Source organism: Kogia breviceps, chromosome 8 (genome assembly GCF_026419965.1).
Source record: "Kogia breviceps isolate mKogBre1 chromosome 8, mKogBre1 haplotype 1, whole genome shotgun sequence".
NCBI lineage: Eukaryota > Metazoa > Chordata > Mammalia > Artiodactyla > Physeteridae > Kogia > Kogia breviceps.
Window position 1 is genome coordinate 82,286,731 of NC_081317.1, and position 26,070 is coordinate 82,312,800.

Below are 26,070 nucleotides of genomic sequence, written 5' to 3' on the forward strand. Positions count from 1 at the left end.
TCCATTGATGTACATGTGGGTGTTGAAGTCCCTTAACTATTATCATGTTACTGTCTATTCTCCTTTTATGTCTTTTAATATTTGCCTTATATATTTAGGTGGTCTTGTCTTGGGTTCACATATATTTACAATTGTTGTATCTTTTTCTTGGTTTGATCCTTTGATCAGTATATAGTGTCCTATTTTGTTTTTTTATAACAATCTTTATTTTAAAGTCGATTTTGTGTGATACAAGTATTGCTAGTCGGGCTTTCTTTTGACTTTCATTTACATGGAATACCTTTTTTCATCCTCTCATTTTCAGTCTGTGTGTGTCTCTAGATCTGAAGTGAGTCTCTTGTAGACAGCATATATATGGGTTTTGTTTCTGTATCCATTTAGCCACTCTCTGTCTTTTGGTTGGAGCATTTAGTCCCTTTACATTTAAGGTAATTATTGATATGTATGTTCTTATTGTCATTTTGTTAATTGCTTTGAACTTATTTTTGTAGGTTCCCCCCCCTTTCTCCTCTTGTTCTCTTCTCTTGTGATTTGATGAATATCTTTGTGTTTGGGATTCCTTTTCTTTTTTGTGTGTATATCTATTGTAGATTTTTGGTTTGTGGTTACAACGATGTTTTTGTATAGCAACCTATACAAAGCGTAATAGCCAAAAACTTCCCAAACATGAAAAAGGAAGCACTCACTGAAGTCCAGGAAGTGCAGAGAGTCCCATACATGATAAACCCAAGGAGGAACACACTGAGACACATACTAGTCAAACTGACAAAAGTTAAAGACAAAGAGAAAATATTAAAAGCAACAAGGGAAAAGCAACACATAACAGGGAAATCTCTATAAGGTTATCAGCTTATTTTTCAGCAGGAATTCTGCAGGCTAGAAGAGAGTGACACAATATATCCAAAGTGATGAAAGGGTAAAACCTATAATCAAGAATATTCTACCTAGCAAGGCTCTCCTTCTGATTTGATGGAGAGATGAAAAGCTGTACAAACAAGCAAAAGCTAAAAGAGTTCAGCACTACCAAACCAGATTTACAACAAATGTTAAAGGAACTTCTCTAGGTGAAAAAGGAAAAGGCCACAATTCAAAGCAAGAATATTATTAAATGAAAAGGCTCACAGGTAAAAGGCAAACATATAGTAAAGGTAGGAAATCATCCACACACAAAGCTAGTAGGGAGGTTAAAAGACAAAAGTAGCAAAAGCATCTGTACCCACAATAAGCAGTTAAGGGATGCACAAAACAATTAGATATATAATGTGATATCAAAAGCAGTCATTGTGAGAGGAGGAGAGTACAAATGCAAATTTTTTAAAATGCATTTGAGATCAGCAACTTAAAACAATTGCATAAATAAATAAATAAATAAATAAATAAATATATATATAAACACACCCATATATATATATATATATATATATATATATATATATATATATATATATATATATGCTGGGTTGGCCAAATATATATATTGGGTTGGCCAAAATGTTCATTTGAGTTGCTCCGCAAGATACACAGAACAACCCGGACGAACATTTTAGCCAACCCAATATATATATAGACTGCTATACAAAAACCTCAGGGTAACCGGAAAAACCAAAAATCTAAAATCACTTGTACTTTAAATGGTACTACAAGCATCTAAAGTTAGTTTTATATGGAAATATTAACTTTGGACATTTTAATGTCATTATCTCTTAATCTTTTTATTTCAGTGTCATGTATTTTTCATTTTGCTGCACTGTGAGCCCTTTTTTATTTGTTAAGAGTATTTGATAGAAATATTTCTATCAAATTTAATTTTTTTTAACCAGTATGTGGAGATATTGTATAACATTATAGACTTATTTAAAGCTGTTTATAGAAGATACATTTTAATGTAAAATAATGTTTTACAGTATAGCACTTTTCAGTTATACTCAGTAATTCATTTTATGTCTGCATAGTATATTGATTCGAAAATATATTCAGAGCACAAAGTATATTGAAGGCTGCCAGTACAAAGAATTATCCATAAATGAAAAGTTTACGCTCTACATTTGAACATTACAGTAGAAAAAACAATAAGTGATACTCCATGTACCTGTATCATTCACTGATTGGTCACTACTACAATGGATCAATAAGTTTGTCTAATTGTATAGCTTACCTTTATTAGATGTTTACTGATGTTTATTTCTTGTTGTTTTCCCCAGACGTTATGTGAATGTCTAGACAGCAGTTACTCATATTCAAATTATTGCTTAAAAGTGAAGGCATTCATTTTGTGTAGCAGAATTAAAACAGAGCAAGATATGACAACATTCAGTATCTCTAGGAAATCCTTGTTAACCTCACATTGATGGATTAAAAATTTCTTTGCAATTGCTAATTACCAATACATTTAAATACAGTTCATTTTTCCTATATTTTCTTATATCATGCTGTGTTGGTAAATTCATATTATTTGTATAATTTTGATGAAAATGTATTCATTTACAGTGAGCTACAACTGTAGAGGTCAGAACTTATAGTAAATGATGTTTTGGTCAGACATACAAACTTCAACTAAGTTGAAGGATGAAGGTGAGCCAACAATCATAGTTGGATTCTGTTTCTGTTATGTACATTTTTATGATTATTTTCCTTAATATGACATTTAGGAATGAAGTTTACCTAACTTGTTAAAATAAAAGTTATTTGAAAATTTCAATTTTATTTTTTAATAATTTTTTCTTTTTAGGAGCTGTGGCCTTGAAGAATCTTGAAATTAAAGAAAATGCCCTGGTAGGTTTTGACTATAAAAATTGTTGTATTAGTGCAGTTAGCTACATAGACTTCTTCCTGATTTACTTTAACATCTTAAATTATTTAAGTTTGAGAAAAAATTTAAAAAGTAACTTTTGTAAGATGTGAATTTTGCAAAATGGACTTTTAATCTCCATAAAAGTACAAACTGACAGTTTAGTTTTCCCCATTAAAAATATTTCTAAAATTTATAACTTCCTATATGGTTTCATTTTAGATTTTTAATTTACCTCTCCAATCATCTTCAGGGTTTTTTTTTTTCCTAATACCATTTTAATCATTTTTTACTGTAGAATATAGTGGCATGAATTAGTGTTGTACAGCTGTCATCAGTATGTATTTCTAAAACATTTTTGATACTCCAAAGGGAACCCTGTGACCAGTAAGAAATACCTAACTCCCCATTCCCTCTCTCCATATACCCAGCTAACTTCTACTTTGTCTGTCTTAATTTGCCTATTCCAGGTACCTCATATAAATAGAATAATGCTATGTTTGTCATTTTGTGTCTAGTTTACTTAGCATAATTCCTTCAAGGTTCATCCATGTTGTAGCATTTATCAGAAAATCACTCGTTTATCTGGCTGAACAATGTATGTATATGCCACATTTTGTCCATTTATCTGTTGATGGACACTTGGGTTGTTTCTGCCTTTTGTCTCTTGTGAATAATGCTACAATGAACATTAGCATACATGTCTGTTCAAGTTCTTACCTTCAGTTCCTGTGTGTAAATACTTAGAAGTGAAATTGATGGATTATTTGGTAATTTTATGTTTAGCCTTTTCAGGAACTGCCACACTGTTTTCCATAGCAGTTGAACCATTTTACACAGGCGTACCTTGGAGATTTTGCAGGTTCGTTTCCAGTCCACTGCAATAAAGTGAATACTATCGCAGTAAAGCAAGTCACATGAATTTTTTGGTTTCCCAGTGCATATAAAAATTATATTTACTCATACTGTATTCTCAAAAACCAGTTTACATACCTCAATTAAAAAATAACGCTGGGCTTCCCTGGTGGCTCAGTGGTTGAGAGTCCGCCTGCAGATGCAGGGGACACGGGTTCGTGCCCCGGTCTGGGAAGATCCCACATGCCGTAGAGCGGCTGGGCCCGTGAGCCATGGCCGCTGAGCCTGCGCGTCTGGAGCCTGTGCTCCGCAATGGGAGAGGCCACAGCAGTGAGAGGCCCACGTACCACCAAAAAAAAAAAAATAAAAATAACGCTATTGGGAAAGTGGCGCTGATAGATTTGCTTAACACAGAATTGCCACAAACCTTCAATTGGTTAAAAACAAACAACACCCCCCACCCCCCCGCAGTATCTGGGAAGCGCAACAAAGCAAAGTACAATAAAATGAGGTATGCCTGAATTCCCACCAGCAATGCATGAGGGTTCTAATTTCTCCACATCCTTGACAACATTTATTTTCTGGTTTTTGATAACAGCCATCCTAATGGGAATGAAGTGGTATATCGTTTTGGTTTTCCTTTGCACTTCTCTAATGACTGGTGAGGCTGAGCATCTTTTCGTGTGCTTATTGGCCATTTTTATATGTTCTTTGGAGAAATGTCTATTGAAAAGCATTGCTGATTTTTTTTTAATCAAGTTTTTTTTTTGGTTCTTTATCTATTTTGGATATTTCCCCTTATCAGAAGATATGATTTGCAAATACTTTCTACCATTTTGTGGGTTGTCTTATGCCTCTGTTAACAGTGTTGTGTACAAAGTTTTTTTATGCAAAAAAATTTTAATTTTGATGAAATTGACTTCATCATTTTTTTATTGTTGTTGTTGCCTGTGCCTTTCATGTGATATCCAAGAAATCATTGCCCAATACAGTGTCCAGAAGATTTTACCTTTTGTTTTCTTCTAAGGTTTTATAGTTCTAGTTCTTGTGTTAGGTATTTGGTTCATTCTGAGTTAATTTTTGTATATGGCATAAGATAAAGGTCCAACTGCATTCTTTTGCAAGTGGATATCCAGTTTTCCCAGCACCATTTATTGAAAAGGTTGTCCTTTCTCAATTGAATGGGGAGAAATTTATTTGAGGATTTTTTGCAAAATGGAGTTTAATCTCCTTACAAATACAAATTGACAGTGGAATTTCCCACTCTCTTTTTCCTTTTTTCAAGCAGTGTAAAAGCTGTAGTGATTCTGGTATGGGTAACTTAGGGGTCAGTATTGCTGTAGAAGTTTTTTGTAGTTATTTTAAAGTGATCAGTCTCTGAATTTTATGGATTTGAAGATAATATTTCAATTATGTATTTATAAATTTAAATAACTGTTGAGGGTAAAGAGAAGGTGTAAGTTAACTTAAATCCCTTAAGTAATTCTGGGAAGAAACAAGTAGTCATCTGTTTTGTTGAACTGTATATGTATTAATATTTTACATATGTGTATTTTTTGTAGAGTCAACTGGATGTACCATTTAAAATTAAAGTTGGCCATATAGGTAAGCTATCCTTATTATTTGAATGTCCTTCTTGTTGGACATGCAACCAGAATAATATGTCTAATATCTCTATAATGTGATATTTATAATGTTTCTGAGCATAAATTAAAAGCATTATGTGTTTTCATCTACATAGAGCTTAGTTGTGTAAGTTAAAAATGTTGTCCATGAATCCCTTGTTCAGTACTGGTGAAATTATGCATATTGTTAAGTGTTAAAATGAGTTGAGATCAAAACGTTGAATCTAATAGAGAACATGATTGTCTCAGTTTCTTAGGTTTCTGACTAGTTATCCTTGCTGTATTCCAATTGGCCATGGATATGTGGTATAAGGAGTAGGGTCTGGATCATCCAGACAGTATGGCTAGGAACCAATCAAAAACCTAGTTTCCGCTCTGGAAGTTTTCTAGTTTTCTAGGAAACACTGTGCTGTCTTTCTTGTTTTATATTATTTTTCCAGTTTTTGTAGTTTACATATTAAATGTATTGGTTGAACAGAAATAATTGATTCAAATATGATGTTTTAACATGTTTAATAAAGACATGTATGTTTGGTTTCTTAAATTATTTTGGTTTATTGTTTTAACTTTATTGTTTAAACTTTATTGGTTTAAGTATTGTGCAAGATGATAGTGTTATTATTTGTGACTTGGAAGTTTTTTTGTTATACAGATAATTTGTGTAGTAGAATTTATATAATGTTATTGCAGTGTTTTGGTGTCACTTGGGGAACAAGGTGTTCTGAAAGCTTATATAAATTACATGATGAATGTCTCCACAATTTTGTGCTCTTACAGTTGGTATTAGACTGTATGCCAAAGAAAGTTTTAATCATTTACATTTACATTGCTGAGACTCAAATTGTTTCCCTTCTTTCCCCCACCCCCACAATTTAAAGACTATTTAGTATAGATAAGATGGGAAAAATGTCACCCACCTAATATATTTATTTTTGCAGATTTTTTTTTTTTTTTTTTGTGGTATGCGGGCCTCTCACTGTTGTGGCCTCTCCCGTTGTGGAGCACAGGCTCCGGACGCACAGTCTCAGCGGCCATGGCTCACGGGCCTAGCCGCTCCACGGCATGTGGGATCTTCCCGGACCGGGGCATGAACCCGTGTCCCCTGCATCGGCAGGCGGACTCTCAACCATTGCGCCACCAGGGAAGCCCTTTGCAGATTTTTTTTTTTTTTTTTTTTTTTCTTTTTTTTTGCGGTACGCTGGCCTCTCACTGTCGTGGCCTCTCCCATTGCGGAGCACAGGCTCCGGACGCGCAGGCTCAGCGGCCACGGCTCACGGGCCCAGCCGCTCCACGGCACGTGGGATCCTCCCGGACCGGGGCACGAACCCGCGTCCCCCGCATCGGCGGGCGGACTCTCAACCACTGCGCCACCAGGGAAGCCCTGCAGATTTTTTAAATGATTGTTTACATGTGAACATTTTGACTTCCTATAATCATGGTATATGTATGATTTTATATTCTATTTTTAACTTAATATTTAATAAAGATTGCTCATAATCCACATTAATTTGACCTCCCTTATTTCTTAAGGTAGTGTAATAATCCATTGAATGCATATTTGGACAATGTAATCTTATATTTCTGTTGGTACAAAAATATTACAGTAAACATTTTCACATACCTTTTGAAAATATTCTAAAAGTCATTGAATTTTATAACTATATTCATTGTAAATCAGTGTATATAAATTTAACATCAATTCAAGAAAAATTTAAAAAATATATATAAGGGCAGTAAATCGACCTGCTTTCATTTAGAACCTACCTTCTTTCCTTTCTCTTTTCGTTTTTGACCATGTTTAAAAATGATGATAAGGTAATTTTCAGTGTTAATATAAGGTGGTAGAAGGTACACTGCGCTAATACCTAATACATAAGATAATCTTGAGAATCATTTAAGGTGTCGTTTGCATATCTCTATCATAGAACCTGACATTCTTTAATATCATTATTATTTATTTTTCTTCTAAACAGTAAGTTTTTTGAGAAGTGGATTTAATTTTAAAATTTTATTTTAATTTTATTGTATCCTTGCTTAGCACAATACTTGGCATATAGTAGGAACACAATTTGTTGAATGAAAGAAGTACATATTTCCAAATGAGTGGTACAGTAGTACAGCCAGTTTTATAAGAACATATTGTTAACTCCCTTGCCATTAGTGGGGGTTGTTAATCTTACTGATCTTTCAAAGTTTTCCTCATTTAGCATGCAGAATTACATACACATCAAATATAAATACTCACGTATTTTCAAAGTAATTGCTTTCATGTGGAAGATTTTTGAAATTACCTTCGTTTATATTTTTTCTGAATTTTCTAAATTTTCTATAAGAAGCCTGCACTTCATAAGGAGAGGAAAAAACAGTTTGGCTTTAAAAAGAAAAAAAAAAAACTTAGTGGTAAAAAGGGTACATTGTTAGTTTTATATGTGTTTCTTTGCATCCTTAATGCTATTGTGGCACTGTTCTATGTCCTTTTATTCACTTACTTTGTTGGATTATTAATGTATGTGTGTATATGTGTGTAAGCAGTCTGCTTGATACATTTATAAGTAAACTGTCAAATTCGTCACAATTATCTTTCCCAATTTGCTCACTTCATTTTGGTTATATTTTGGATAGTATGGAAATTTGAAATGGTCACTATCTTCTCTGATTTTAAAACTTAGAAAGTTATTCCTCTTTTAGAAATCAGATTCTTTGTTTTTTTTCTGAATTGACTTAGTATGAAGAAATCTTTTTCTCAATTTGGGGTTTTTTAAAACATGGATTTTGGGGGTTATGTAATGCGACATGTCTAAGTATGTATTACTAACCAGTTAATGCAACACTGGTGTATTTAAGAAGTCTTTGCCTTCCCCAGTCATGACAACTATTTCTAAATCTAGAGATTCATACTTTGTAAAAAAATTTTAAAATACTGAAAAAAACTATTATAGAAATTTTGTAAATACATAAAACTAGAATTAATAGTATAATCAGCCACTTACATAGTATTTTTTAGTTTAAGAAATCTAATGCTTTTAAAAATACTTTGCTATTGGGTTGTAGTAAAATATTTTCATTAGTTGGAGCGGTTTTCTAATATTGCCTAGGATCCTTGATTGTTACCATAGAAATTTGTTAGTACATACACTTATGATAATCATACTTATGTATATGCTATATATACCATGTAATATATATGTAAAATCTATATATAAAAAATACACATATAAAGTATGTAACCTACCTTGTCAAAGTATGAGAAAAATATTTCTTAGAGATTTTGAGTAAGAATTGGGGAAAATCAATATTATAATATCAAGGGTGGTTGATTAATGGAAGAATAATATTGGTATGTTTGTGGTACATATCACCAGAAATAGAAATCTTTAAATATTTAGAATATGGTGTAGTAGAATTTCCAACAATACTAGTACAAATAATTTCAAATCATCACTATAAAGCCTTTCTGTTTATGGTTGTAAAATAGCTTTCTACAAAGTTAATGAGCTCATAAGGTCAAAGGCTACTTTGTTATCTCTTTTAATGCCTGACAGAAAATAAGCTGATAGTAAATCTAGGTTGAAATAATTATATTTTTTGTCTTTTTTTTTCATGTAGGTAATCTTAGTCTTATAATTCCATGGAAAAACCTTTATACCCAACCAGTTGAAGCTCTATTGGAAGACATTTATTTACTCATAGTGCCTTCTTCTAGTAAGTCAAATTTTAAACATTATCATTTCAGTTACTCTTTTTTGTGCATGGAAAAATATATTTGATAATTATGTTTGTTCAAATAATTTTGGTGCATTTTTGGAGATTTTTTAAATATTTAAATTTGGTATTTGATAATACAACATAAATTGGTTTTTACTCTAATTTTTGCAGACTTTGAATTAGTGATTATTTTCCAAGATATTTTTTGGAATGAGTAAATTTAAGGTAATTAAGATTCTACCTTTTTTTACACTTCCTGTAGGAATAAAATATGATCCTTTAAAAGAAGAAAAACAACTCTTTGAAGCAAAGCAACAGGAACTGAAAAGGATAGAAGAAGCAAAACGAAAAGTAGCTGATCAAGGTAAAAACAAGAATGCTAATAAGAAAAGCGGAAAAGACCTAAATATTTATCACATTTGAGTATTATTTTCTTCTGGAAGCACTGAGATTACTTTAAAAATATGACAGAATCTTATTACATGAGGAATTTTAATGTTTCTATGTTTTATCATGTTTATAGAAATGTTACCTTACAGAAATTTACCTTAGTGCAAATAATATCCCTAGCTTATAAGAGTAAGGTTAGATTTTAACTATAGTAATTAATTTCATCAAGCATATTTTCTTACCTTTCTTGTCGTCTCTTTCTTATTCCACTTTTATCAATTCTTCACCTTTTGGAGTTACTTAGTCTCTTGATATATTTTCCCAAATCTGTTTACCCTCTGGCTTACATCCATTCCTATTCAGCCTAGACCAAAATGGTCCATTACTTCAATCCACTTCTTTTGTCATTGACAGAGAGGTCCTGCAGAAATCTAATACCTTTCCACTTATGCTAGTGATAGTAATGGTGTCACCATCAACACCTACGCTCTATACTCTGACTCTTAACTTCTCCTTCTAGTGAATCTTTCTCTTTGGCATATAAATATAATGTAGCCTCCCTTATCTTTAAACATAAAGTCATTTTCCTAACCTTGTCATCTGCTTACCTTATGCTCCTCTGTCCTACATTTGATAGCTAAGCATCTTAAAAGAAATATATGTGTACTGATCAAAATATCCTTGCCATGCATTTATTTTTTTAAATTAAAAAATGCAATAATAAACAGTTTACCTGCTGACAAACAGGTAAAAGAACATTAAAGGAGATTTAACACATTTCCTGGCAACACTTCTTATAATTATGTTTTCCTCTCTTGTTTTCATTCATTCCTACCCCCATCCTCTTTTTAAAAAAAATTTTTTCTAATTGTGGCATACGTATAACAAAATTTACCATCTTAACTACTTTTAAGTATACAGCTCAGTGGTATTAAATACATTTATTGTATTGTAACTATCACCACCATATCTCTTCATATCTCTTTCATCTTGTAAAATTGAAACTTTACACCCAATAAACAATAACCCACCCATTCTTCCCCCCTTACCCCCAGACGCTGGCAACCACAATTCTACTTTTTGTCTCTATGATTTTGACTATTCTCAGTACTCATGTAAGTGGAATCATGTAGTATTCATGTTTTTTCAAGTGGTTCATTTCACTTAGCATTATGTCTTCAGGGTTCATCCATGTTGTAGCATATGTTGGAATTCCCTTTTTAAGGTTGAATAATGTTCCATTTTATGTATATACCACATTTTGCTTATCCAGTCATCCATCAGTGGATACTTGGGTTGCTTCTGTGCTTCAGCCATTGTGAATAATGCTGCTCCAAACATGGGTGTACAAATATCCCTTTGAGATGCTGCTTTTAATTCTTTTGGGTATAGACCCAGATGTGGAGTTGCTGGATCATACGGTAATTCTACTCTTTTTAATTTGTTGAGGAAATGCCATAATGTTTTCTACAGGGACTTGTACTATTTTACAATCCCACAAGCAGTGCACAGGAGTTCCATTTCCTTGACATCCTCACCAACATCTGTTGTTTTCTGTATTTTTGATAATAGGGTCCTAATGGGATGAAGTGGTATCTCGTGTAGTTTTGATTTGCATTTCTGTAAAAATTAGTATTTTAGCATCTTTTCATGTGCTTATAGACCATTTGTATGTTATCTTTGGAGAAATGTCTGTTCAAGTCTTTTGCCCATCATTTAACTGTTTTTTTTTTGTTTTTATTGTTGAATAGTAGGAGTTCTTTATATAATTGGATGTTAATAGTTATTAGATATATGATTTGCAAGTTATCTTCCATTCTCTGGGTAGCATGAAGTCCAATTTGTCTACTTTTTCTTTTGTTTCCTGTGCCTTTGGTGTCATATGCAAGAACTCCTGCCAAATCCAATTGGCATCTTCATTTATGGGCATTTAGGATCAGATTTCTTCCTCTGTCATGTTGTCTAAGGCTGTCTGCTTTCCAGCTTCTAAATTTTGGAGTTTCTCTCTTATTTATTTTTTCTTCTACACTCTTTTTCTTTTGGTCTTGGAGATTTATCCATTTTTTCCCCTTTACTTTTGCCTTTACTTTTACTGAGGAATAGAAAAATAGATGCAACTGATGTTTAATCAGAAGTCCCTCTTATTTATACTTAAATCTAAAATATAAATAACCATGCTTAAATTACATCAGTTATACCTTACTGTTTGTTATCAGGTAGAAGTTTGAACTCTTCAACAGGATACATAAAAGCTCTTATGATTTGAATCCTTTGTACCTTTCCAGCCTAATTACTGGCCCCATCCCTTTCATATCTTCTCTGTTCTTTGTTCCAGCCATACTGACCTTTGTAGTTTACTGAATGTACCAACTTCTCTGTGATTATATCTCACTTCCGACTTTATCCAGTATACTTTTTTTTTTTTTTTTTTTTTTTTTGCGGTACGTGGGCCTCTCACTGTTGTGGCCTCTCCCGTTGCGGAGCACAGGGTCCGGACACGCAGACTCAGCGGCCATGGCTCACAGGCCTAGCCGCTCCGCGGCATGTGGGATTTTCCCAGACCGGGGCATGAACCCATGTACCTGCATCGTCAGGCAGGCTCTCAACCACTGTGCCACCAGGGAAGCCCTATCCAGTATACTTTTGACAGTTGTCAGCATTAGGATGATAATTCAGGCTATACGGTGTGAATGAGATTCCCTGCAGCAACAGTACAGAATGAGAAGAGAAACATTTCTAGGACTGAGCCTGCTGTAAGGAAATCCAACATTTAAGGATTGTATAGAGGAGGAAAACAGCCAAAAAGAAAAAGAAGAGAGATCAAGAAAGAGTGGTTAGATAAGGAGAAAGAAATTTGGAGATTATATCTCCATGGGAAAAGAGTGCTTTAGGAAGCAAAGAATATGTCCGATCCTGCTGAGATATCAGGTAAATTGAGGATTAAGAAATAATTATTTTATTTATGACATGGAGGTCATTGGTCATCTTTAAAAAAAGCTGTTTTGATTGAGTGATGATTGCAGAAAAGAAGCTTCTATTTTTTCCATAGTTTTAAGGTCATTTGCTAAGAGTAAAGAGAGCGGTGGAAGTGTTGGTGGACCTTTGAAGAGTATCAAAAAGAATTTTGTAATAGTTATTCTGGAGAGTGTGAACAAGTTGACCGGAGAAATGTAGTAAGGTTGCTGGTGAGTTGAAGTTGGTAACGATTAACTTACAGTAGCTGCAATCTGTTCTGTTGTAATTTTTCTCCTCCACTATTCATCTGGCAAGGCATACACATGTTTATATAAAAAGTAGACTTTTTTTTTTTTTTGGTGGTATGTGGGCCTCTCACTGTTGTGGCCTCTCCCGTTGTGGAGCACAGGCTCCGGACGTGCAGGCCCAGCGGCCATGGCTCATGGGCCCAGCCGCTCCGCGGCATGTGGGATCTTCCCGGACCGGGGTACGAACCCGTATCCCCTGCATCGACAGGCGGACTCTCAACCACTGCACCACCGAGGAAGCCCTAAACTGTTGGTTTTATGCAGGGTTGGAGCTTTATTGACAGAGGAAAAGGAGAAAAAAAGAGAACACAGAGTTTAAAATGTTGGTGAAATAATTTATTATGGAATCAGAGCCAGATAAGGAAGTCAGAAAGAAACGAGTGGATGGGGAAAGAAAGATTTAGCATTTAATTGAATGACTGAATAAATTTATAGAGCAGAGGATTTTATTAGGTAGTGGTGGGATTCATTCAACATTTAAAATAAAATGTTCTGTCTTCAAAGAGTTTATATTCTACTTTCCACTTTTTAATTCTAAAGTCCTTTTCAGGGCTTCCCTAGTGGCGCAGTGGTTGAGAATCCGCTTGCCGATGCAGGGGACATGGGTTCGTGCCCTGGTCCGGGATGATCCCACATGCCGCGGAGCGGCTGGGCCTGTGAGCCATGGCCGCTGAGTCTGCGTGGACGGAGCCTGTGCTCCGCAACGGGAGAGGCCACAATCGTGAGAGGCCCGCGTACCACAAAAATAAAATAAAGTCCTTTTCAGTATATTCAAATATATTCACTTATCTCTTGTTCACTCACACTTGTCTTTGATGTACATATGATATCTTCATCAAGTTTTCTTTATCTGAGACCTTCTGGGTCAGCTGAATTAGGGAGTAGTAGGTCATTAGAGGAAAAGATAGACAATATGTATATACAGGTGGAATAGGACTAGAAATAGGAAAGGAGATCACCTTCTTTGGCATTTTCATGTGGGGGCAAAAACGTTAGTAATTAGTGGTTATCACAGGCATATTAAAAAAGAAATTAGGAACCTCAATTCTTTATTCTTTATATTTCCCTGGAAAGTATTGAAGAGATAGTTAATCTCATTTTGGAAAATGAAACAAATGATGAACTTCCTTCATCCTTGCTTAAAAGGAGAGAGGGAAAGGATCTTATATCTTGCTATTTTGTATTCATTGGGGAAGGAGCATATTCAGCTGTTTTATACTTCTAACCACAGACAACTTATGATGATAGCATAAATTTTAGCAGAGATTCATTCTTTGCTACTGTTTCTGGCTCTTCTATTATAAGCCTATCATAATTCTTACCTAATAATTGATTGTTTTCTATATCCTTATGTACTCAGGTATAGCTAACAGAAATTATAAAATTTGATGACAGTAAATTCTACATATTTGGCTTTAGTTTGATTGGATAAGAAAGTGGCTTTTGAAAACTGTGTGCATTTAGTCACCAGTGAAAGCCTTTTGGTATGTAAGACTTTTGGAAAGCAGGCTTTTAGTGTTTTGTTTACAAATACAGATATATTTCTTTAACAAGGTAACAGTTATGTTACCTCAGTAAGTGTATACACATAGAGTGTATTTTCATTCAAATTAAAAATGGATATTTGCAATTGTAGAAAAACATCCGGTGGAGAAACAGGACACTTTTACAGAAAAATTAATTACTCAGATCATAAAAAATCTTCAAGTGAAAATTTCCAACATCCATATTCGCTATGAAGATGATGTAAGTATTTTAATAGGTGATAATGGTTTATATTTATTTTACTGTTTGTTGACACCTGCTCTGTAGTGGTCAACTTATGAGATGCTGGGAAGTGGAGGGACATAGAGCTGAAGATGACATTATCTTTATTTTTTACAATTATAGTTGTAATTTGCAGTCCTTAGTGCCTTGATTACACATTCCTAAAATGTTCAAACATCAGATAATGAAGGTAAATGCCTTGCTTATATTATAATCACCTTTGATAGATGGGAGTTATGAATTTAGCAGTTATATATTTTTAAAATACTTTAAATTATACTGTGTTTTCTTCCTGGAAAGAGCAATGGTCTAGGAATCATTAGAGCTAGATTTAACTAATTGTTTGATGTCAAATAGATCATGTATTCTCTCAAACACATAATTATTGGCTTCTCATAGTTCTTTTGTGAGGGTCAATCACTTTTTTTATAAACTTTTTTTGCAGACTGAAAAACATTATGCAGATGTATTATTATTGTACTACACTAATACATTGATACTTAATATTTTAATTAGTATTAGGAAAAATATAGGAATAAAAATTATTCCGGAAAGTTGGAAAATGTTTCTGAATGTTCAAAATAGCATACTTCCCAGAAAGTGAAGTTCTTCTATAATATGAATTTTACAGAACTACTAAAAATCTGAGTAAAATTTACTCTGTTTTCCTCTTTAGGTCACAAATCGAGACAACCCACTGTCATTTGGTATTTCCCTTCAAAATCTCAGCATGCAGGTACTTTGTTTAAAAAGAAATTCAACCATATTTAATTTTGCAGTATAGTTAATTAAATTAGTAATTACTGTTAATATATGCCAGCATCAGGAGTAGGTATCTCTATAGAAGTAGTACAGGAAGTTCATAGACTGGATTGGAACTGAGGGTAGGTAGTTTCACAGTTCAAAAAATGGTTGACAGTCAAATTTAGTTTCAAATGTGAGAGCCTATTATTATTTGCCAATTATGATATTTGATACTTTTTTTCTTTAAAAATCCATTCTGAATTTTAAATGTATAAGTACAAAATAAAAGTAATGTTCATTTCAGAATCTTTGATAAGTCATGAAAAGCCTAAAGAAACAAATCATTTTATCATGACTATTAATAATCATGGCATACTTTCTTCTTGTTTGATTTTTCACATTGAGAAATTTTAAAAGTATAGGAGCACATAGAGAATTATGAAACATTGGCTCATATCCAGAAGGCATGATTGTTGAATTTGTCATTTAGATTAAGTTTTAAATACTTTTAAAGAATAAGGGCTTCCCTGGTGGCGCAGTGGTTGAGAATCCGCCTGCCGATGCAGGGGATACGGGTTCGTGCCCCGGTCCGGGAAGATCCCACATGCCGCGGAGCGGCTGGGCCCGTGAGCCATGGCCACTGAGCCTGTGCGTCCGGAGCCTGTGCCCCGCAACGGGAGAGGCCACAACAGTGAGAGGCCCGCGTACCACAAAAAAAAAAAAAAAAAAAGAAAAAGAATAAGCTGTTATCAGGCTTCCTGGTGGCACAGTGGTTGAGAATCCGCCTGCCGATTCAGGGGACAAGGGTTCGTGCCCCGGCCCGGGAAGATCCCACATGCCGCGGAGTGGCTGGGCCTGTGAGCCAACGGGAGAGGCCACAACAGTGAGAGGCCCGCGTACCACAAAAAAAAAAAAAAAAAAAAAAAAGAATAAGCTGTTATGAATAAAGTGTATATTCCACTCCAGTCTTCTCTCCCACCCAAGAGATAAACATCCTAAGTTTTTAAACTTTATATAATATATCCATTAAAACTGTAATATTTGGTAGATTTTTAAAAGTTTACATAAATACATTATGTGATTCTTCTGTAAGTTCTCTTTTGCTCTACACATTGTTTGTGACATGTATTTATTCCCACGTGTAGTTCAGTTGATTCAGTTCAACTGCTCTATAGTATTTCATTACATTCTTTTATTTGTTATGTTCATTAAGCTTTTGTGTATGATTTGTTTTTAAAACTTGGATCCACCTCAAGCAGAAAGAGAAAAAAGAAAAGTCAAATGAAAAGTTATTCAAGGGGCTTCCCTGGTGGTGCAGTGGTTGAGAGTCCACCTGCCGATGCAGGGGATACGGGTTCGTGCCCCGGTCCGGGGGGATCCCACGTGCCGCGGAGCAGCTGGGCCCGTGAGCCATGGCCGCTGGGCCTGCGCGTCCAGAGCCTGTGCTCCGCAGCGGGAGAGGCCACAACAGTGAGAGGCCCGTGTACTGCAAAAAATAAAAATAAAAAAAATTTAAAAAAAGGAAAGTTATTCAATAAAGTTGGGTGAGGTAAACTGTCAAATGCTACTGTTAACACTGAAAAATAAGGATGGAGAATTAGCCATTGGATTTGGCAATATGAAGGTGATTGGTAACTGTGTCAGCAGTGGTTTTCACCACTGGGTTTGGAGGTCCTTGAAAACTTGTCCCCCAGCCCAGACATATTAAATTAGAAACTCAGGTTGGGACCCAGCAATCTAGTTGCAAAAGCCTTCCAGGTGATCCTAATTGTGTGAAAACTTTGAGCAGTACTGTTCTAGTCCATTTAGTTCTCTAGAAAAAAAAATGAAAACCGTCTTTTTAACATAAGCATCAGATATCAGTTTATTCCCCTCAGTGCCTTTTCATTGCTTTTAGAATAAAGTCCATAGTTCTGTCTTAAAATAGTTTATAATCCCTTTGTAATCTGTCCCCAGGTAAGATACCTAATTTTACCTCTTTCCATTGTTTTGAATATGTTCTTGGGCCATACTGGGCTATTTCACTTCTTTGAACATGTCATATATTCAAATATCTTCCTACTGTGAATCATATTCCCTACTGAATTTAGAACTGATAATTTCTATTAATGTGTCACTTATTAGGTTAGATATCACTTTTGCCATCACATCCCTGAGATTGAGGCTTCCACCATGTTCTCCCAGAGTACTGTGTATTTAACCTCCATAATGGCATTTACCTGTTTGTAATTTGTTTACTAGTTTGCTTTTCCACCAAACAATGAGATCCTTGAATCTAGAATATTCAGTTAATATTCTTTGACTGAATGTTATTATTTTTTAAAATTTATTTTATTTGTGGCTGCATTGGGTCTTTGTTGCTGCCTGTGGGTTTTTTTTTCTCTAGCTGCGGCGAGTGGGAGCTACTCTTCTTTGTGCTGTGTGGGCTTCTCACTGTGGTGGCTTCTCTTGTGGAGCACGGGCTCTAGGCACATGGGCTTTAATAGTTGTGGCACATGGGCTCAGTAGTTGCGGCTCGTGGGCTCTAGAGCGCAGTCAGTAGTTGTGGTGTGTGGGCTTAGTTGCCCTGAGGCATGTGGGATCTTCCTGGACCAGGGCTCGAACCTGTGTCCCCTGCATTGTCAGGCAGATTCTTAATCACTGTGCCACCAGGGAAGCCCCTGAATGTTATGTTTTCAAGGACATTTTAATGGAAATTTGGCCTAGGGCATGATAGATTCTGTTTATCACTCTGCCATTTCACGTGCAAGTGACAGTTTTTTTTACTGCTTTTTATTTTCCTTTTCAGACAACTGATCAATACTGGATTCCATGTTTACATGATGAAACTGAAAAACTATTTCGCAAGGTAAAATAAACAAATATGTTTTGTCAACCCATGGGCTTGACAAAAGATACTTTTAATTAGGAAGGCAAATGATAATATATAGATAAGGATTTTTGTGAATTGTGTTTACTTGCTTAACTGTTATATGACCAATTATTTGAGATTCTGAAAAAAGCATATGTTAAAGAATCTTCAATGAAAATGAGGCTTATAATAAAATTGATTTATTTTCAGTTAATCCTATTGGATAACCTTTTTGCCTATTGGAATGTGAAGTCTCAGATGTTTTATCTTAATAATTATGATGAATCATTGGTGAGTAAGTTTTTTTGATATATGCATATACACTTTTGTTGGTATCATATTTTGCATAAGGTTTTATTCATTGTCATTTATCTGACATACTATAGTCAGTTGTCCTTTTTTCCTTAGGCAAAATCCATTAGCAGAATGTACAGAAATAGATGAATATATATGTGTGTGTACAGAAACATATAAACACATGCCTTTTTTTGTATAATTGACATGCAACATTTATTACATGTATGCAACATAATGTTTTGATATTTGTATATATTGCAAAATGATCACCACAGTGAGTCTAGTTAACATCCATCACCATACATAGTTACACAGTTTTTTTTCTTGTGATGAGAACTTTTAAGATTTACTCTTAGCAACTTTCAAATATGCAATACAGTATTACTATTAGTATTTTTATTATTTATTTTTTGTGTGTGTGGTACGCGGGCCTCTCACTGTTGTGGCCTTTACCATTGCGGAGCACAGGCTCCAGACGTGCAGGCTCAGCAGCCATGGCTCACGGGCCCAGCCGCTCCGCGGCATGTGGGATCTTCCTGGACCAGGGCACGAACCCATGTCCCCTGCATCCGGAGGCGGACTCTCAACCACTGCGCCACCAGGGAAGCCCTGAAATACAGTATTATTAACTACAGTCGCCTGTTGTACATTACATCCGCATGACATAATAATTATTTTATAAATGGAAGTTTGGACCTTTTGACTCCCTTCATTAATTTTGCCCATCCCCACTCCCTACCTATGGCAACCACCAGTCTGTTCTCTGTATCTGTGAGTTTGTCTTTTTTTCCTAAATTCCACATGATGTGAGATAATACAGTATTTGTTTTTCTCTGAGCTATTTCATGGTCCATTTGTGTTGTCACAAATGACACAATTTCATTCTTTTTTATGGCTGAGTGATATTCCATTGTGTGTGTGTAAAACATTTTCTTCATTCACCTTTTGAAGGACATTTAGGTTGTTTCCATATCTTGGCTATTATAAATAATGCTGCAGTGAACATGGTACAGATATGTTTTCAAGTTAGTGCTTTTGCTTTCTTCAGGAAAATACTCAGAAGTGGAACTGTTGGATCATATGGTAGTTCTATTTTATTTATTATTTTGGTATGCGGGCCTCTCACTGTTGTGGCCTCTTCCGTTGCGGAGCGTAGGCTCCGGATGCGCAGGTTCAGCAGCCATGGCTCACGGGCTCAGCCGCTCCGCGGCATGTGGGGTCTTCCCAGACTGGGGCACGAACCCATGTCCCCTGCATCGGCAGACAGATTCTCAACCACTGTGCCCCTAGGGAAGCCCAGTTCTATTTTTAATTTTTTTAGGCTCTGCTATATTGTTTTCCATGGTGTCTGCACCAATTTGCATCCCACCAACAGAGCAGAAGAGTTCTCTTTTCTTTACATTCTCACCAACATTTGTTATTTTTTGTCTTTTTGAAAATAGCCCTTCTAACAAGTGTGAGGTGGTATCTCTTTGTAGTTTTGATTTGCATTTCTCTAATGATTAGTGTTGTTGAGCATCTTTTAATGTACCTGTTAGCCATCAGTATTTCTTTGAAAAATGTCTTTTCAGGTATTCTGCCCATTTTTTAATTGGATTGTTAATTTTTTTGCTTTTGAGTTATATGGGTTCATTATATATTTCAGATATTAACCCCTTATCAGGTATGTGATTTGCATATATTTTCTTTCATTCATAAGGTTCCCTTTTCATGTAATTGATGGTTTCCTTTGCTGTGCAGAAGCCTTTAATTTGGTGTAGTCATAATTGTTTATTTTTGCTTTTGTTGCCTTTGTTTTTGTTGTCCAATCCAAAAAATCATCAGCAAAACTGATGTCAAGGAAATTGCCACCTGTTTTCTTCTAGGGATTTTTATGGTTTCAGGTCTTATGTTCAAGTGTTTAATCCATTTTGAGTTATTTTCATTTATCATGTAAGGTAGTAGTGCAATTTCATTCTTTCACATGTGGCTGTCAAGTTTTCCCAACACCATTTATTGAAGAGACTGTCCTTTCCCCATGGTATATTCTTGGCTCCTTTGTTATAAATTAACTGACCATATATGCATGGGATTTCTGGGTTGTCTGTTCTATTCTGTTGATCTGTATCTGTTATTATACCAGTACCATATTGTTTTGATTACTAAAGCTTTGTAATATAGTTAGAAATCAGGGAGGATGATGCCTCTCGCTTTGTTCTTCTTTCTCAAGATTGCTTTGGCTATTCGGGTTCCTTTGTGGTTCCATACAAATTTTAGTTTTTTTTTTTCTATTTCTGTGAAAAATGCAGTTGGTATTTTGATGGTGATTGCATTGAATCTGTAGATTGCTTTGGGTAATATGGACATTTTAACAATATTAATTATTCAAATCCATGAGCATGGAATGTCTTTCCATCAGTTAGTGTCCTTTTCATTTTCTTTCCTCAGTGCCTTATCATTTTCAGGGAACAAGTCTTTCACCATGGTGAAATTTATTGTTACGTTTTGATGCAATTGTAAATGGAAGTTTTTTCTTAATTTCTCTTTCTGATAGTTTGTTATTAGTGTATAGAAACACCTCAATTTTCCATATATTGATTTTTATATCCTGCAACTTTATTTAATTCATTTAGTATTAGTTTTAACAGTTTTTGGTGGAATCTTTAGGGTTTTCTATTTATATTATATGTCATCTGCAAATAGTGACAGTTTTACTTCTTCCTTTCCAATTTGTATGCCTTTATTTTTCTTACCTAATTTCTCTGGCTAGGACTTCTAATACTGTGTTGAATAAAAGTGGTGAAAGTGGGCCTCTTTGTCTTGTTCCCGATAATAGAGGAGAAGTTTTCAGCTTTTCACCCTTGAGTATGATGATAGCTGTGGGCTTGTCATCTATGGCCTTCATTATGTTGAGATACGTTACCTCTGTACCCACTTTGTTGAGAGTTTTTTCCATAAACAGATGTTGAATTTTGTCAAATTTTGTGTATGTGCTTGTACACATATATATAAACACACACATATCCTAAAAATTTCTAGAGCATTCATATATAATAGTAGTTTAATGAGATATTGTCTAACCATTTTAACATTTCCTTAGCTAAGTTCTGCTAAATTTGAGTTATTTTTTAAATTGCTTTTAGGCATTTTTCTTTTGCATATAATAGGATTTTGTAGAATAAAGGTATATTGGCATGAATATAAATAAAATCCATTTGTCTTTTAATAGGACAGCCTGAGGAATGGTATTGTTGATGAAAGTATTATTCCAGAAGGTTATGATTTTGGTAAGTACATTTCATAAAATAAATGTACAATTAAAGTAATCAGTATAAATGATTATTGTTGATGTCACTGTGATATTTCATGTTAATTTTCCCACAAAATTAAATATATTTATAATATATATGCAGAAGCAAAACACTTTTCTGTATCGTGTGTTGACGATTCTCAAATCTGTCACTTCGAGTTTGACTTATTTCTCCTTTACCCTACTGTTATTTCTGGCTGTTTCAGTCAGAGTCAGATGAAGAAAGAGAAACCACATAGTAATTTGAGCAGGGAGAGTATTTATGAAGAATTACTAAATATAATGGGATTAGAGAAACAAGGGATTGGCTAATAAAAAGTAAAAAGAACTCTAAAGAATATAAGAATAGTAGATAGAAGGAACAGCCCTTACCCTAGTTTTTAGGTGGAGTGTCCAAAGAAAAGGGTCTACCTCCCTCAGCACTGAGATCTAGAACTTGTTGGAAAAGGCGTGGCCATGGGTCACTAGGAGGCAGGAAAGTCTGTGGTGCCCTGCCAGTTAAACCTGTAAATATGCATTCAGGAACTTTAGGGAAACAGACCCTTTAGGGAGTCTCATGGAGAGTTGTCTCCAGAAGGCACTCCACTCTAAAACTGCCTTAGCAGCATACTGAGAGAATTTGCTGGCTGTTGGATGGTGCAAGCTGCCATGTACTGCAGGAGTCTGGTGCTGAAGAAATCTGTTGTGCTGGAGGACCTGGACACTGGCGAAGCCATTTTCCTTAGGAACTGCATGTTGCAGAACCATGGCACTGCAGGAGTCTGCTGAATGAGCACATTAGAACCAGGAAGCATACTCCTTGCTCCTGAAGTATCTCTCCTGTGTCCTCTGCTGATAAAGATTAACATTATGCTAGCTAGTAAAGAAAAACTATTTAAAGGACCCAAATCTAGGTTTTAGAGCAGGCAGGGAAGGATGATCTGGAGGTCATGGGCAATCAGTTGATAACTGGCACACTTGCTAGAGGGGGAAGGATGAATGAAGGATTTCTTTTTGGTTTTGTTTTTTGTTTTTTTATTTAATAGGAGAGATAGCAGCTTGTTTATAGTCTAAGATTGGAATGATCCATAGAACATGAAAAATAGAAGGGATTATTTCTATATTGATATGGGTGAAAGGGGTTAGAATCTAGTGTACAAGTGGAGTGCTTTGCCACAGGTAGGAGCATGGTCAGTTCGTTTATAAGATAGATTTCAGTTATAGGAGAGAAGTACGGGACTTCCCCGGTGGCACAGTGGTTACGAATCTGCCTGCCAATGCAGGGGACACAGGTTTGAGCCCTGGTCTGGGAGGATCCCACATTCCGCAGAGCAACTAAGCCCATGTGCCACAGCTACTGAGCCTGCACTCTAGAGTCCATGGGCCACAACTACTGAGCCCGTGCGCCTAGAGCCCATGCTCCACAACAAGAGAAGCTACCACAATAAGAAGCCCATGCATTGCAATGCAGAGTAGCCGCTGGCTCGTTGCAACTAAAGCCTGCATGCAGCCACGAAGACCCAACACAGCCAGAAAGGAAGGAAGGAAGGAAGGAAGTTTGTCTGTCTTAGTGTTGGGTGAACAAGTAAATATGGTGATTGGAGTTAATGGGATTTTTTTTTCTTCTGAACTCTTTTTTTAAAATTATCTGAGGAATTAGAAGTTTTCAGAGGGAGGAGGGGCTATGAGATAGCCATGTAGGGGAATGAGAGAATGAATTGATGAGAGAAGTATTATCAAAGTGTGGTTTAGACTAGCAACATCAATATCACTTGGAAACATGTTAGAAATATAAATTTCAGGGCCCATCCCAGACATACTGAATCAGAACCTCTGAGAGTGAAGCTTACCAATCTATTTTTAACAAGCTGTCCTAGTGATTCTGATGAATACTACAGTTTGAGAACCACTGGGCCAGAGTAGGGGTTGGCTAATTTTCTTTTTGTAAAGGGCTGTGTAGTAAACAAACATTTTACATTTTATAGGTCATGTATAGTCTCTGTCACATATTTTTCTGTTTCTTTTAAACAACCTTTAAAAGTATAAAAATCATTCCTAGATCACTTGCTATACAAAAACAGACTGTGGTATAGCCTATCCCTGGACTAAAAGAATGTTGTGTGATTAGTCAACAACATTAAGTACCTACTTGAGATTTATGACATTAACGTGAGACCAATTAGTGTGATTTTGTTTTTTCCTAATCACATACAGCTGCTTAGGTATTGATGTGGAGTAAATAGAGGTATGGAGTAAATAGAGTGGCTTTACTCAGAAGTCGAGTTTTGCCTAGTAAGTACTGACAAAGTGAGAAGGGCCAAGGAGTTAAAGGGTGAATGCAGGGGAATGACTGAAATAACTGTCAACAGGGTAGGGAGAGAGTTGAGGACATGAAGCAGAAGTGAAAGAGCAAAGATAGAGGATCAATGAATGGTAGTTCCCTTAAGATTTGAGGTTTGGTATTGGATTACTAGAGAGATAGGTGGTGGTGGTAGGAGAGTTGGATGCTTGAGCCTGAGTTTATTGAGAGGTTGAGGATATCAGTATGATAAGGTCTAGTGGATGAGGTGAGGGGGGAAGAGTCCAAGGAACTGAGAGGCTATGGTATTGGAACGATAATTTGTATATTGAAATAATCCAGAAATTAGAGTTGCCAGGAACTAAAATCTGAGAGAGATGGGAGAGGGTGAAGCACAGGGATGGATAAGTTATTGTAACCAAGGAGGGTATAGTGGGTGGTACAGTCTTGTTTAACAAGAGTTAAAGCTGGAGGAGAGGAATAATTTTACTTTTCAAATACTGGTATTATTGTTTTATACATATACTTTCTAAACTTTCTCTTTCAATATCCTTCCATTTATGTACATTCAAATTTTTCTCATTTTTAACTGTATAGTATTCTGTCGTATAGAATAATGCACTTAACTGGTCCCCTATTGATGAATACCTTCTTGTTCTATTTAAATTAAAAGTATTTTTGAATTTAGTGCTATGCCTCAGGGATGATTAAAACAGGAGGAATATATTATCTTTGTATACAAATTAGCTTACAATTTAGTGGTTGAGCTCTTTCTAGATTCTGCTATTACTGATCTCCCTCCGCATTATTCTTATTCTTTTTGGCACTAAATACAAAGGGTTGAGAGAGAAATCTTAGATTATGGGTTGAGCCAAGAAGGTTATCTTGGATAAACTTTCATCTTATCTCCTCTCCTTTTTCAAGTTAAAAGGGGGGACAGATGGATACAGAGACACTGACCTGAAATTCAGGAAATATATAATGAAAGTCAGTGGCTAAATAAAGTATTTTTCCCCTTAGCATTTCTAATGTATATTCATTCCTTAAAACTATACTTTTATTAAAATTGTCTTACTGGACTGTTTTGCTTTTTAGAGTGTTTCTGCTTATTAGGGTTATTTTGTTGTTCTGAGGGGGAGTTCACTTAGCTTTTATTGTACTCATAAAAGACAATATGAATTATAGATAGGAAAAATATAAGAGACTTTTCAACACTAAGTGACAGTTCATATGATCAAGTCATAGCAGTATGGAAATCTGGGAGCTGTAGAAAGGGTATATAAGAAATGAAAATCAGCATTTTCAACTTGATTCCTTTAGCACTTTGAGACTCTTGAAAAAAACTCAATTTAATTTTTAAAAATCTCTTATTTTCCAGTATTTCGCCCCATATCTGCTAATGCCAAACTTCAGATGAATCGTGGATTGGATTTTGACTTTTCTGTCCCCAAAATAAGCCTGGATATTGAGTTACATGACATAACAATTGAATTTAATAAACCACAGGTGATTTTTTTAATGAAATTTTAAATTGTGAGTTATAGTTTGATAAAAGGAGAGCTAAGATTTTAAATGTTTTTCAAAAACTCATAATGGTATATGATAACATTTCCTTAAAAAAGTCTGTAATTTAACTTTTATCTTTGACAATTAAACAAAAAATCTGAAACATTTAAGAACTGTAATTTTTTTCATTCTTCAGTATTTCAGTCTTATGGAACTTCTTGAATCAGTTGATATGATGACGCAAAATCTGCCATATAGGAAATTCAAACCTGATGCACCTCTCCACTACCATGCCAAAGAATGGTAATATGCCTTAAATTTTTTCAAATTGAAGAATAATAGACATATATTAGTTTCAGGCATACGACATAATGATTTGATATTGGTATATATTGCAAAATGATCACCACAATAAGTCTAGTTAACATCCAATATCATGCATAGTTAACAAAACTGGTTTTTTTTTTTCTTTTTAAAAAATATTTGTCACTTTTGTTGTTGTTGTTGTTGTTGCGGTACGCAGGCCTCTCACTTCTGTGGCCTCTCCAGTTGTGGAGCACAGGCTCCGGACATGCAGGCTCAGTGGCCATGGCTCACGGGCCTAGCTGCTCTGTGGCATGTGGGATCCTCCCGGACCAGAGCACAAACCCGAACCCGTGTCCCCCGCATCAGCAGGTGGGCTCTCAACCAGTGCGCCACCAGGAAGCCCAAA

The 26,070-nt window shown here is 35.3% G+C and overlaps 1 protein-coding gene across 7 annotated transcripts in view; it reads left to right on the forward strand.

Moving 5' to 3' along the window:
• VPS13A (vacuolar protein sorting 13 homolog A) overlaps positions 1–26,070 on the forward strand; it is a 266,390-nt gene that overhangs the window by 15,022 nt on the left and 225,298 nt on the right. For 6 of the 7 annotated variants that reach the window (XM_059071189.2, XM_067039602.1, XM_067039598.1 and 3 more), the window contains exons 2-12: positions 2,729–2,772; positions 5,206–5,248; positions 8,875–8,970; positions 9,236–9,337; positions 14,263–14,372; positions 15,070–15,129; positions 17,926–17,985; positions 18,199–18,279; positions 21,494–21,551; positions 25,231–25,358; positions 25,555–25,661. In XM_059071189.2, the coding sequence (XP_058927172.1) occupies positions 2,729–2,772; positions 5,206–5,248; positions 8,875–8,970; positions 9,236–9,337; positions 14,263–14,372; positions 15,070–15,129; positions 17,926–17,985; positions 18,199–18,279; positions 21,494–21,551; positions 25,231–25,358; positions 25,555–25,661 (889 nt within the window). The remainder of the gene's footprint in view (positions 1–2,728; positions 2,773–5,205; positions 5,249–8,874; positions 8,971–9,235; positions 9,338–14,262; positions 14,373–15,069; positions 15,130–17,925; positions 17,986–18,198; positions 18,280–21,493; positions 21,552–25,230; positions 25,359–25,554; positions 25,662–26,070) is intronic. The other variant, XM_067039597.1, reaches the window with a different exon arrangement.